Source organism: Cucumis sativus, chromosome 1 (genome assembly GCF_000004075.3).
Source record: "Cucumis sativus cultivar 9930 chromosome 1, Cucumber_9930_V3, whole genome shotgun sequence".
Classification (NCBI taxonomy): Eukaryota; Viridiplantae; Streptophyta; class Magnoliopsida; order Cucurbitales; family Cucurbitaceae; genus Cucumis; species Cucumis sativus.
The window spans coordinates 23,745,873-23,756,621 of NC_026655.2; the positions used below are offsets into that span (position 1 = coordinate 23,745,873).

The window sequence follows — 10,749 nt, forward strand, 5'->3', positions numbered from 1 at the left end:
AAGGGCAAATATGATATTTTTTTAAAAAAATATGGTCAGTTTCATGGATTTTTGTTTTTTAATTTTATGATACCGACCATAAATATTACGTTGTTTTGTTGGTTTGGTGTATTTATGAAAATTAACCTAAAAATAATTAATGAATTTTTCTTTTATTTGTTTGAAATAAAAATCAAATGCGTAAAATTAGGGTTGGAATTTTTTATTTCCACTAAATGCTTAAAGTCCAAGTCCAAGGTTCTCTCTCCTGCCAACTTTTCCAAGTTCCTCCTAAATGGAGGTCTTGAACCAAAGGACAAGGCAGATTTTTAACTATAAAATGAAACCTAATTCAAATTCATCAATAAAAACCATTACCTATTCTGAGCATAGGAAAGAAAAACCAATTTGTTTTTCCTTTTAAAACTCATTTTTTATTTGTGTTTTGCTCTCTCTCTATGGCCAACCTTTTCCATTCCAATGCCAAAGGCCTTTCCACTTTGACCTTAATTTCTATTCTTTGTCTACTGCTACAAAATCTGCAAACCACAGGTTTCATTCTCCCTCCCTCTAAATATAATTCATAATTGTACGTTATTCTACAAATAAGTTGAAGAAAAAGAACACATAGCACATGGGAACCGTCTGAGTGGCATCTATATTGTTTTTTGTCAATACAGGCAACACTCAATAAAAAGTTTGTCATGTAATTGATATTAATTGTTGCACTGAATTATTGTCCTCTCTCTCTCTCTCTCTCTTTATATATATATATATATTATATATATATATATATTATATATATATATAAGTATTGATCAATTCATTTCCAAAAAATAATATTGATTTAGTTTATTTTGAATTTTATGTAGGTGCTCAAATCGGTGTCTGCTATGGACAACTTGGCAACGACCTACCATCTCCCGCAGAAGTTATCGACCTTTACAACCAGAACAACATCCAAAGAATGCGACTTTACGCTCCAAATCAAGATACTTTTAATGCCCTTCGAGGCTCCAGCATTGAGCTCATGCTTGGCCTTCCCAATGATCAGATTCAATCTATGGCAGCGACTCAAGACAACGCTAATGCATGGATTCAAGACAACATCCTCAACTTTGCCGACGTAAATTTCAAGTACATCGTCGTTGGAAACGAAATAAAAACCAACGAAGAAGCTGCGAGATTTCTCGTGCCCGCCATGCAAAATATCCAAAATGCAATTTCAGCTGTTGGTTTGCAAGGGCAAATCAAAGTTTCCACTGCGTTCCACACTGGAATTCTTTCAGCAGAATCCTTCCCTCCTTCACACGGCTCCTTTGACGCCAACTATCTTCCAATTCTCAACCCGACTATCCGCTTCCTTCTCGACAACAACTCCCCATTGCTCCTCAACTTGTACCCTTACTTTAGTTATGTAGCAACTCCAAACATGGAACTTGATTATGCAATTTTTACCGGGACATCGTTAGTTGAAGATGGGGAGTTCAATTATCAAAACTTGTTCGATGCTATTTTGGATACTGTTTATTCAGCTTTGGAGAAGAATGGTGGAGGATCATTGGAGGTTGTTGTATCCGAGACCGGTTGGCCGACGGAGGGTGGAGAGGCTGCGACGGTTGACAATGCAAGGACTTACAATAACAATCTAATTCAACATGTGAAACAAGGGACTCCAAAGAGACAAGGAAGGGCTATTGAAACTTATGTGTTTGCTATGTTTGATGAGAATGAGAAGACAACTCCTCCGGAGGTTGAGAGACATTGGGGTTTGTTCTCTCCAAATAAGCAGCCTAAGTATCCAGTCAACTTCAACTAATTAGGATCATCACGTTAATTATGCGTTTAAATGACTAAACTATACTTTATTATTTTGAATTCTGTTGGAATGCTTTTATTTATATAATTGGATAAGCCTTTTTAATTAAAATATGTTTAATGCATAATATATCCTTGTCTGCAACCAATATATATATATACACACATATATGATAATTAAGGGTGCAAAATAGTTTATCTTAAAATTTTTTAATTAATAAAGATTTAACTACAGTTTTGCCAAACCACTTTAAAAGTCGGTAAAGTAAGTGGTATATATGAAAAACAATTCAAAACAAAAAGAAAGTACGTAACATATATGCTTCCTTCACTGTAATGTTTCTTAAATGGAAAACTTCATCGAAAAATTTCACCGACATACCATAATTCACAATTTCATAAAAAAAATTAATAATATGAAACAAATATATACTCACGGAAAAAGAAAGAATGGACAAAGAGAAAGATCAAAAAGTGAAGAGAAATGGGACAGAGAGAAAGTATATCGAAAGAAATTTTAACTAAAATCATCCAAACAAAAATAATTGGGAGAAATTTTGATTAGGACCTCACCATAATTGAATTGATTATATACCATATTTAAATATGATATCTAATGAATGAAAATTTTAAAATTAAATGAAAATAAATATATTAAATAATGAGTAGACCAAATATGTAAGTTTTAGGGAATTTTTCATAAATCTCACAAACTGACAAAATATTTACGTAACAAAATAAAAAAACTCATGAAGCTGATCATTTTTTTTAAAAAAAAATTCAAATTTGATCTTTCTTGTCATCGTCTTTCCTCTTCTCTTCTTTACTGTATATTTTTCTTTTCCTCATTTGCAAATATTTTTCTTTCCATCTCATTTTCTCGTCTTCTCCAATTTTTTTTTCTTTTCATGTCATTTTCTCTTGTTCTGACTTTAAAAAAATGTTTTTTGTCCTTCATTTCCATATTCTTTCTCCTGCAATATTTTTTTCCTTTCCATAGTCTTTTTCTCTCATTCTGTAATTTTTTTTTTATTTTTTAAACTGTTATTTGGTTGTTTTTTCATTTCCAGTCTTTTTCTCTCATTTTGCAACTTTTTTTATATTTTTTCAAACTGTTATTTGATTGTTTAAGATCATGTGCTAAATATAAAAAATGTGAAAAAAAATTGTTAGGATATTGGATTAAAAAAATTGTTAGAATATTGGATTGTCAAATATAAACGATTACAAAAAATAGATAAATCTAAACTATTTTTTTCAAATATAAACGACCGTGTACCCAAAAAATATTGAAAATAATTGTTGAGATTTGGCTATCTATCTAAAAAAATCGTGGAGATTTGGCTACCCAAATTTAAACGATTAATTTAAGCGATTGTGTGCTAAATCTAAACGATTGCGTGTCAGATCTAAACGATCATGTACACAGAATCTTGAAAAGATGGTTTTAGATTTGAATACGATCAAGTATGAACGATCATGTATGAAAGAATAACCAAATCTGAAACTATCATTTTCCAAATATATTAGACACATTGAATACCCGTTAATAGAGGGATGTTTTTCTTATTTTTTTATTATGGGTTTGTGAGCTTTTTTTTGTTTTTAAAATTATTCTAAAGTGTGTAAATATTTGGATGAATTGTTATACTTTTTAAAAGACTCCTAATTTTTAATATAAATAATAAATATGAAATAAAATAATTATGGCAATAGATCATATATATTTTGAAATAGGAATCTATCCACATTTTGTACTTTTTTTTTTCTTTCTCTAATATTAATATTAAATGTGAGTAGTTTTATCATTTAGACTCAATATTTGTATAAATTTGTAGTCCATTGGAACTTTTGTAAAAGATATGACAGTGTTTAATATGTAAATAGAGATTGGTGTTTAGGCTATTCAAGTTAAAAGATCCGTAAAAAAAAATATAGATTTTATTATATCTTATAAATATTTTTAATTTTTGATTTTTTTTAAAAATATAACAAATTGATAAAATATTTACACTTTAATTAATAATTTTGAAAACGAAAAAAAGTACATGTATCCGCAATAAAAAATACAAAAAAAGTGCCAATCAAGACGTAATTCATTATTATTATATATATGAAAATTTATGACCCACTAGTTAAGTATCTCTCTAGCTATAAAAAGTGATTAATTATTTAACACGTCATTAAACAATTTAATATTTTATTATATACTGATTGCGAAGAAAAATTTAATATTTTATTATATACTCATTGCGTATGTTTTCTTCAATCGGTTTTCTTCGTCGTATAGGTCTTTCCTCTGCTTCACTTTTCTTCCAGTACCAGCCGCCGCCGCTACCACCAGATTCCGCCTTCCTTCTCGCCGGAAATTTCTTCCTTCCGCTCCAACTCACCGCCAAATTCCCTCCTCCAAATTTCACTCTATAGGTATTAATTTCTTTCAATGTTCCAGCACACTGGAATTTCTCCCAAATAAGATTATCTGATAGCTTTTAGAAACTCTTCATTTGATTCTTCATGAGAGAACTGAGTTTGCAGAGAGGCTGAGAACTTGAAACTTTAAAAATATTTGATTACAGACTGTATGTTTTTTGTTATGCATCTATATTTTATTTGGTTGCTGTTTTTCTGTTTTTCCTCCAATTTTTGACAGAAGCTGGTATACTTGATTCTTTACGAAGGATGTTGCCAACTGATGAGTTGAAAAGTATATCTTTTACCCGTTCTATAAGGGATGGAGATTTAGTCATTGTCTATGAGAGACATGATATCATGAAGGCTGTGAAAGTATGTGATGGTTCAACACTTCAGAATAGGTTTGGTGTGTTTAAACATTCGGATTGGATAGGAAAGCCATTTGGGTCCAAGGCGTTGAGTAACAAAGGTGGATTTGTCTACCTGTTAGCTCCAACTCCTGAATTATGGACTTTGGTACTAAGCCACAGGACACAGATTCTATACATTGCTGACATTAGCTTTGTAATCATGTTCTTGGAAATAGTTCCTGGCTGTTTAGTTCTAGAATCAGGGACAGGCAGTGGATCGTTGACAACCTCGTTAGCTAGGGCTGTAGCGCCTACTGGACACGTCTATACGTTTGATTTCCATGAGCAGAGAGCTTCCTCAGCAAGGTAGAAACTGGGTTTCACTGTATGTTCTCAAGTTGCCCTTTAGAGTAATTTTTCTATGATGGTTTTCTTGTCAGATCTTGAGGTAGTTTAAGAAAGTAGTTTCATTTACTTCTGTTCTTTTTTCAGAGAAGATTTTGAGAAGACTGGCTTGACTAGCCTTGTCACCGTGGGAGTTAGAGATATTCAAGGTCAGGGCTTTCCTGAAGAGTTTGTTGGATTGGCAGATTCAGTTTTCTTGGATCTACCCCAACCTTGGTTGGCTATTCCTTCAGCTGAGAGAATGTTGAAACAAGACGGCATGTTATGCTCCTTCTCTCCTTGTATCGAGCAAGTTCAACGTTCGGTCGAAACTCTTCGATCTAAGTTTACAGGTGACTTCTGAGTTCTGAATAACGTTATTCGCCATTTGACTTCATTTTTAGTGACAATGTTGCTTTCTGTTGTTCACATTTTGTTCTCCTTTGTGTAGATATAAGGACATTTGAGGTATTGCTTCGGACTTACGAGGTTAAGGAAGGTAGAACAGAGAGTAACCAGGTTGATGGGGGTGGTTCTGTTGGTCTTCCTCCATGTAAGAGACGGCTGAGATCGAAGGAGTCAGATGACATGGACAATGAATCTAGTACGACGGTCATGGTTCGCCCATGTAGTGAAGCCAGAGGTCACACTGGTTATTTAACATTTGCAAGACTTAGGTGTCTCTCATGACATTAATGTACTTCTTGATTTTCTTGAAATGGAAATTTAAAATTTTGCATTGTTTTATGTCATTTTGGAACCTCGGTTCCCATTTTAGTTATTGACTGTTCAATAGTTTGTTCATATTCTTTCTCATTCTGATATCGCTACTCTTCATCAACATAGGCCTTCGAATAGCATAGGTCTTGACATTTTTAACTTTCTTAAAACCCAACAAGTTCAAAGAAAGAAAACAAAATGGTTTGATCAAACAAGCCATACTGGTCCAACTTCTAAGGCTACAGTAGTCAAAAGATCCCAAATTTGGCACATAACTTACAAAACCAAACTGAGGATGAGCATAAGGAAATATTGACATTGGGAAACAAAAATGCACAATGGCAATTTATTGAATGACAAACTTCTAACACATCTACTTGACCCCTACTATGGACATGAGAAACTGTAACTTCTGGCTAAGGAGATTGAGATCATCAGAAGAAGAATCTTTCAGGGGGGTAGGTGGCTCGACTCCAACAAAGGAGTAGAGAGCATTCACTTCATCTATGTATGTTCCGATTGGTGTGGCATTGTATCCTATGATCTTCTTCATCGAAACAATATTTTCTCTTATCTTTAACTCGCTTGCTAGTTCCTTGCAAAAGGAAAAAAAAAAAAAAAGAAGGCTAAGAATTCCATTCGATTCATTTATAGATAATTGAATTCAAAAGACCCAAGGAATTAATTTACCGAAGTTGCAGAAGTAAAAGACATGTAATGTAAAGGAAAATGAAATTGCACATTTGGGTTTTGAATAATATCATAAAGTTTAGTAAGATCTTTAAAAGAGTTCAAAAGTGATCTCCGATCAATCAAAATTTAGAAGTACCATCCACAGTTTCCAAACCATTTGGATTTCAAGTCAAGAAAAAATCTCTTCAAATTCTAAAAGTAGTAAAAATACCCCTTTCGAAATTCATTCCTTACTTAGTCAAAGTACTAGTGCTAGTGCTATTTCAACGTACATGCAAAAGTGCTATAACTGATTTTGTATAATTGATTTACATATCTTTCAAACTGATTTCGAATTATTATGTTTGTTTTCAAAATTGATTTTTGAATTACCAAAATATTAAATTAAGCGTTTTTCTAGCAAAAATTATCAATACATAAATAGGGTAATTTCACTTGAAAAGCTTAAGGGCACAACTTTTGTAAGCACATCTCAACCAATTGTTAAAACATTAATTTAAAATGATCGTAGATTTTACTAAAATCAGTTCCAACATTTTCTCTTTTAAATGAAAGCGATTTTGACGATGTAACAATTCCTTAAGAATTCATTTTAGAATGAATTTTGAGAATTCATCTAAGTCTTAAAACTTTAACACCTAGCCTAACTCACACGAACACTTCGATGGTAAAACGGAAAGCAATTACAAAAGATACAAAACCATGGTACCCAAACTAAAACTAAATCAACGTCTTTATATATACACTGACCTCATTGGCAGACACTCTATCATCTTTATGGGGAGCATTTGCCTCAACTTTAGGTTCAATAGTCACAGCTGATATAGACAAATCCTCTTCAGATTCAATCACATCAATCATTGTTACTGAAAGAGGTCGTTCAGCTTCCTCAGGCTGGGCAAGCTTGCTTGAGACTGCCATTTAACCAAAACAATGCACAAACTAAATTTGCCAATTCATGTTGATATTATTGCACTCGAGTATCATCACTAGACTTTGTCGATCATTTAATCCTAACCACACATTGATTTGTGTACTACACATCTATCATAAAGGTCAAGTATTCGAATTTCCCACCCGAAAAGAAAAATCAAACTTGTGACTTGTAATAAACAAACCCTTGTTCTAAGCATTCGCTTGCATTCTAACTAACTCTAAGTTAGACCAGCTTTAACTTATATAAACCAGATATCTTCACTAGTGTAAAGTAAATACTTGTGGCTATTTGCTTTTTTTTTTTTAACATTAACATTATTGTAGAAAAAGTTTGATATGAATCAATTACCTTCAGAAGCTCCATATTCTACATGAGGATGGACAACAGCAGAGTCAACTTCACTCAACAAACCACGGATGCTGTTTTCAGTATAATCACTTGGTTTGGCAACCTCCAACAAAATCTCGAGCTCTCGAACATGATCAACACTTCCATTTGCCTCAGTAAAATCATCATCTCTTTTTCCTTCATCCCGGATTCTTTTGAGCAAACCCCTGGTTTCTTCCAACTGTTCTTGCTCATCTTCAATATCATCATTTACTTCAAATTCTACATCGGTCATTTCAATGACTGTCCCTCGATCTCTACTTTCAATGTTGGGTTCGCGTTCGTCCTCTTCGTCCCCCTGATCTACTGCTACGTAGTTATCCAAATCATCCAAAATTACCCCACTCTTTGTTGTTTCCATCTCATGTTTTTCATCTTCATGGACGATGCCTTCCTTGTAGTCATTTTCCTCCCCTATTTCTTCGTCACCATTTTGGTCAAGTTCTGGGGGTGGGGGCATAGGAAGCCAAACACTCATGAATGCCTCGGTGCAAGCATAAGAGGCAAGGAAGACTCCATAGGGAATTGAAGCTACAAATCCAAAGGCTGACATAATGACCAATGGAGGAAGAACAACAGGAGCAGAGGATATGGCTAAACCAGTGATGAGAAGCTTCTTCCCCACATTGCAACCCTTTTCCAGGACGGAGCGTATCTTTTTACTGCTCAGGACATTACCAGACGACAGTTGTTCTTCCATATTCCAGTCTATGCTGCGATAGCCCTCCATCCTGACAAACGATATGTTAAACACTCAACTATTTTAAGTTTGGTTTCAATTATGATACTTTCAAGGTTGGCCATGGGGTCAATCAATGGCAATATTCCTACAAAATAACACAATCATCTTCGCCTCAGTACTCAACAATTTCTCAACATTTTTCCAAGCCCCAGATCTAATAACTCCATCTATGGTGAGATACAAATCTGAAATGTTTCATTAATTAATCGTGAGAAGGAACAGACAGTAAATAACAAATTAAAGGTAGTGATCTCCCTACATGTCTAATAGATGCATCGATTTAAAACCATGTGGACGAGTATCTATCAAACCCAATGATGAAACTTTGAAGAATTGTAAAACTAATAGTGTAAACATTTGAAAATTGAGTTAGTTTTCTTACAACTTCGCACCATGATTTTCTAAATCCTAAATAAATTAGTTTTTGAAAATTAAGCTCATGAAGCTCAACTTAAACCTCTAAACCTCTACATTTTTATGTTATGTGTGTTGCCACTTACCACCACTGTTTTTAAAACCAAACCAAAATTTGAAAACTAATTAAAAAAATTATTTTTGTTTTTAGATTTTACCTAATAATTCAAATTCAAATGTTAGTCTAAGAGAAGTAAAAAGCATGGTGAGTAAATCATGAGAAAACAAGCATAAATTATCTTTTAGTACAACAAGTTAAGTATTTGAGATTTAAACTTAGAGGAAATGGATAAAACCCATCAGGACTTTTGCAAAATGAATTACAGATGACAATAAAGCTAAAACACAAGTTCACAACATCATAAAAAATAAAAACAAGACTAAAACAGAAAAAAAAAAAAAAAAGCAAATTAAAAAGCTGCAAAAGAGAAAACCCAAGAAAAATAAAAAGAAGAAGAAGAAGAAGAAGAACCTGACGAAATGAGGAGGTAATTCATCGGCCATAATCAAACAAGCTCTTCTTCAAACACCTACAGAAGAAGAATTCCATGGCAGACAAAGAGAGAGAGAGAAGTAATGGCGGTTGCAGAATGAAACATATAAAGAAAGAATACGGTGTCGTATTGCACTAGAAGCCTTCCACAAACTTAAACGTGGCGGTTTCTTACTCCACCGTCTGTCTTTGAAGTCATAATCCTTTTCTTCCTTTCAAGGAAATACTTAGCCTTCCAGTTCCGGAACCCACGTATTCTCCATTAACAGCTGCTACATTGCATAAACATTTGTTAGTGGATGCGGCCGTACTATGGCTTGCAGTTATGTTGGATGTTAAAGTGAGTATTGTTAATTGAGATATAAGTGTGTTAACAATTATGGAGTTTTTCGTGGAGGCATTCAATTCGTGCAATGTTTGGATTGCATTTTCAGTTGACCAAATTAAAAGATAATTTTAACGGGTTGTTTGGGTTCCAAGTTATCATTCTATAGTTGGGTTATAATAATCTTAACCCACGTTTGAAGTCTAAGTTATGGAAATCCTGGTTTTACGGTTTTTATAATCCTCAGTTTTTCCGTAATCCTCCATTCTTCTGTCCTCAACCCTTCACGAAACATTGTAAAGCATTTAAAAGGTGGGGCTAAGTCAAGTACTCTCTTGGGTTTCGGCCATGAGAAACAAATATGCCTCTTTGGGTGCTTAATTACGTGGTCCGTCAATTGATTTTCTACAACATAGTTGCATTCACTGATGTCAGAAAAACTCCAAGCATCTATTTGGTAAGCTTCAAAGTGCAATCCAAGGAGTATGAGAGCACAGGCTCCAAAAAACATATTGGAGCTAATATACATATCATTTTTGTTGTGTCTCTATCCATCTTCTTCTATCGGCTCCTTTTTATATACTCTTTGTCTCTCAATTGAAATTAAGTTAGCATTTCGAGTAAAATCTGAAAATAGCGTTTTGGATTCACCCAAACAACAAAAGCACCCGATAGTTTGTTAGAAATCTTTTGGGTGAGAAGATTTTATAATAAAACAAACATTTTGGTTTTGAAGCACACAAGCGATGATTTCAAAGTTTTCCAACGCAAGGTGTTGACTCAACTTTTATTTAATGTGTTCAACTTTAAAACATGTAACTGGTCAAACAATTTTGCTAACCACATCTGGAAAGCTCGTCTGACTTCTTTTAGTAAGTGTGATCCTCGGCGTGTGTTAAAAAAGGTAAGTATTAACATGTTCAATCCACAACCAACTTGATCGCACGCATAAATCGATTGATTTCATTTCAAGAATCGCTGGAGGTCCTCTAAAAAGCAATCCAAAACAAAGACTAAACTAAACTAACCCAAATTTACTTTCAATGACGACATAGAACCATAGTTAACGGTTCCTTTTCATGAGGTTTTAAA

At 33.6% G+C, this 10,749-nt stretch overlaps 3 protein-coding genes across 5 annotated transcripts; 2 read left to right on the plus strand and 1 right to left on the minus strand.

Annotated features, from left to right (window-relative positions):
• Positions 1–348: 348 nt before the first annotated feature.
• LOC101221675 (glucan endo-1,3-beta-glucosidase, basic isoform-like) lies at positions 349–1,857 on the plus strand. The gene is made up of 2 exons (XM_011661051.2): positions 349–531; positions 852–1,857. Exons 1-2 carry the CDS (start codon positions 438–440, stop codon positions 1,796–1,798), a joined length of 1,041 nt encoding a protein of 346 aa, XP_011659353.1. The 5' UTR covers positions 349–437; the 3' UTR covers positions 1,799–1,857.
• Positions 1,858–4,050: 2,193 nt separating this feature from the next.
• Positions 4,051–5,727, plus strand: LOC101215092 (tRNA (adenine(58)-N(1))-methyltransferase catalytic subunit TRMT61A). Of its 2 annotated transcripts, none has more exons than XM_004135517.3 (4): positions 4,051–4,224; positions 4,451–4,928; positions 5,055–5,299; positions 5,398–5,727. In XM_004135517.3, the coding sequence occupies exons 2-4, from the start codon at positions 4,480–4,482 to the stop codon at positions 5,634–5,636; spliced, it is 933 nt and encodes a 310-aa protein (XP_004135565.1). In that variant the 5' UTR covers positions 4,051–4,224; positions 4,451–4,479; the 3' UTR covers positions 5,637–5,727. The 2 variants fall into 2 exon arrangements, with proteins under 2 accessions (XP_004135565.1, XP_011659360.1); XM_011661058.2 differs by having other exon boundaries at positions 4,052–4,224; positions 4,454–4,928.
• A 99-nt stretch (positions 5,728–5,826) lies between these two features.
• LOC105436169 (hypothetical protein) lies at positions 5,827–9,631 on the minus strand. 2 transcript variants are annotated; one of them, XM_011661062.2, is made up of 4 exons: positions 9,312–9,631; positions 7,645–8,414; positions 7,110–7,273; positions 5,827–6,261 (listed from the first exon to the last, which is right to left on the minus strand). In XM_011661062.2, exons 1-4 carry the CDS (start codon positions 9,341–9,343, stop codon positions 6,040–6,042), a joined length of 1,188 nt encoding a protein of 395 aa, XP_011659364.1. In that variant the 5' UTR covers positions 9,344–9,631; the 3' UTR covers positions 5,827–6,039. The 2 variants fall into 2 exon arrangements, with proteins under 2 accessions (XP_011659364.1, XP_031736269.1); XM_031880409.1 differs by having other exon boundaries at positions 7,645–8,510.
• Between the last annotated feature and the right edge of the window lie 1,118 nt (positions 9,632–10,749).

What these genes read in the sequence shown, in the direction of transcription:
- LOC101221675 (XM_011661051.2), top strand. Translation starts at nt 438, where the DNA reads ATGGCCAACCTTTTCCATTCCAATGCCAAAGGCCTTTCCACTTTGACC. An exon ending in ACAAAATCTGCAAACCACAG is followed by an intron (nt 532 to 851) that starts GTTTCATTCTCC and finishes AATTTTATGTAG; the next exon opens with GTGCTCAAATCGGTGTCTGC.
- LOC101215092 (XM_004135517.3), top strand. Translation starts at nt 4,480, where the DNA reads ATGTTGCCAACTGATGAGTTGAAAAGTATATCTTTTACCCGTTCTATA. An exon ending in CAGAGAGCTTCCTCAGCAAG is followed by an intron (nt 4,929 to 5,054) that starts GTAGAAACTGGG and finishes TTCTTTTTTCAG; the next exon opens with AGAAGATTTTGAGAAGACTG. An exon ending in TCTTCGATCTAAGTTTACAG is followed by an intron (nt 5,300 to 5,397) that starts GTGACTTCTGAG and finishes TCCTTTGTGTAG; the next exon opens with ATATAAGGACATTTGAGGTA.
- LOC105436169 (XM_011661062.2), bottom strand. Translation starts at nt 9,343, where the DNA reads ATGGCCGATGAATTACCTCCTCATTTCGTCAG. An exon ending in TTACCTCCTCATTTCGTCAG is followed by an intron (nt 8,415 to 9,311) that starts GTTCTTCTTCTT and finishes ATCGTTTGTCAG; the next exon opens with GATGGAGGGCTATCGCAGCA. An exon ending in ATAGAGTGTCTGCCAATGAG is followed by an intron (nt 6,262 to 7,109) that starts GTCAGTGTATAT and finishes TCCTTTTGCAAG; the next exon opens with GAACTAGCAAGCGAGTTAAA.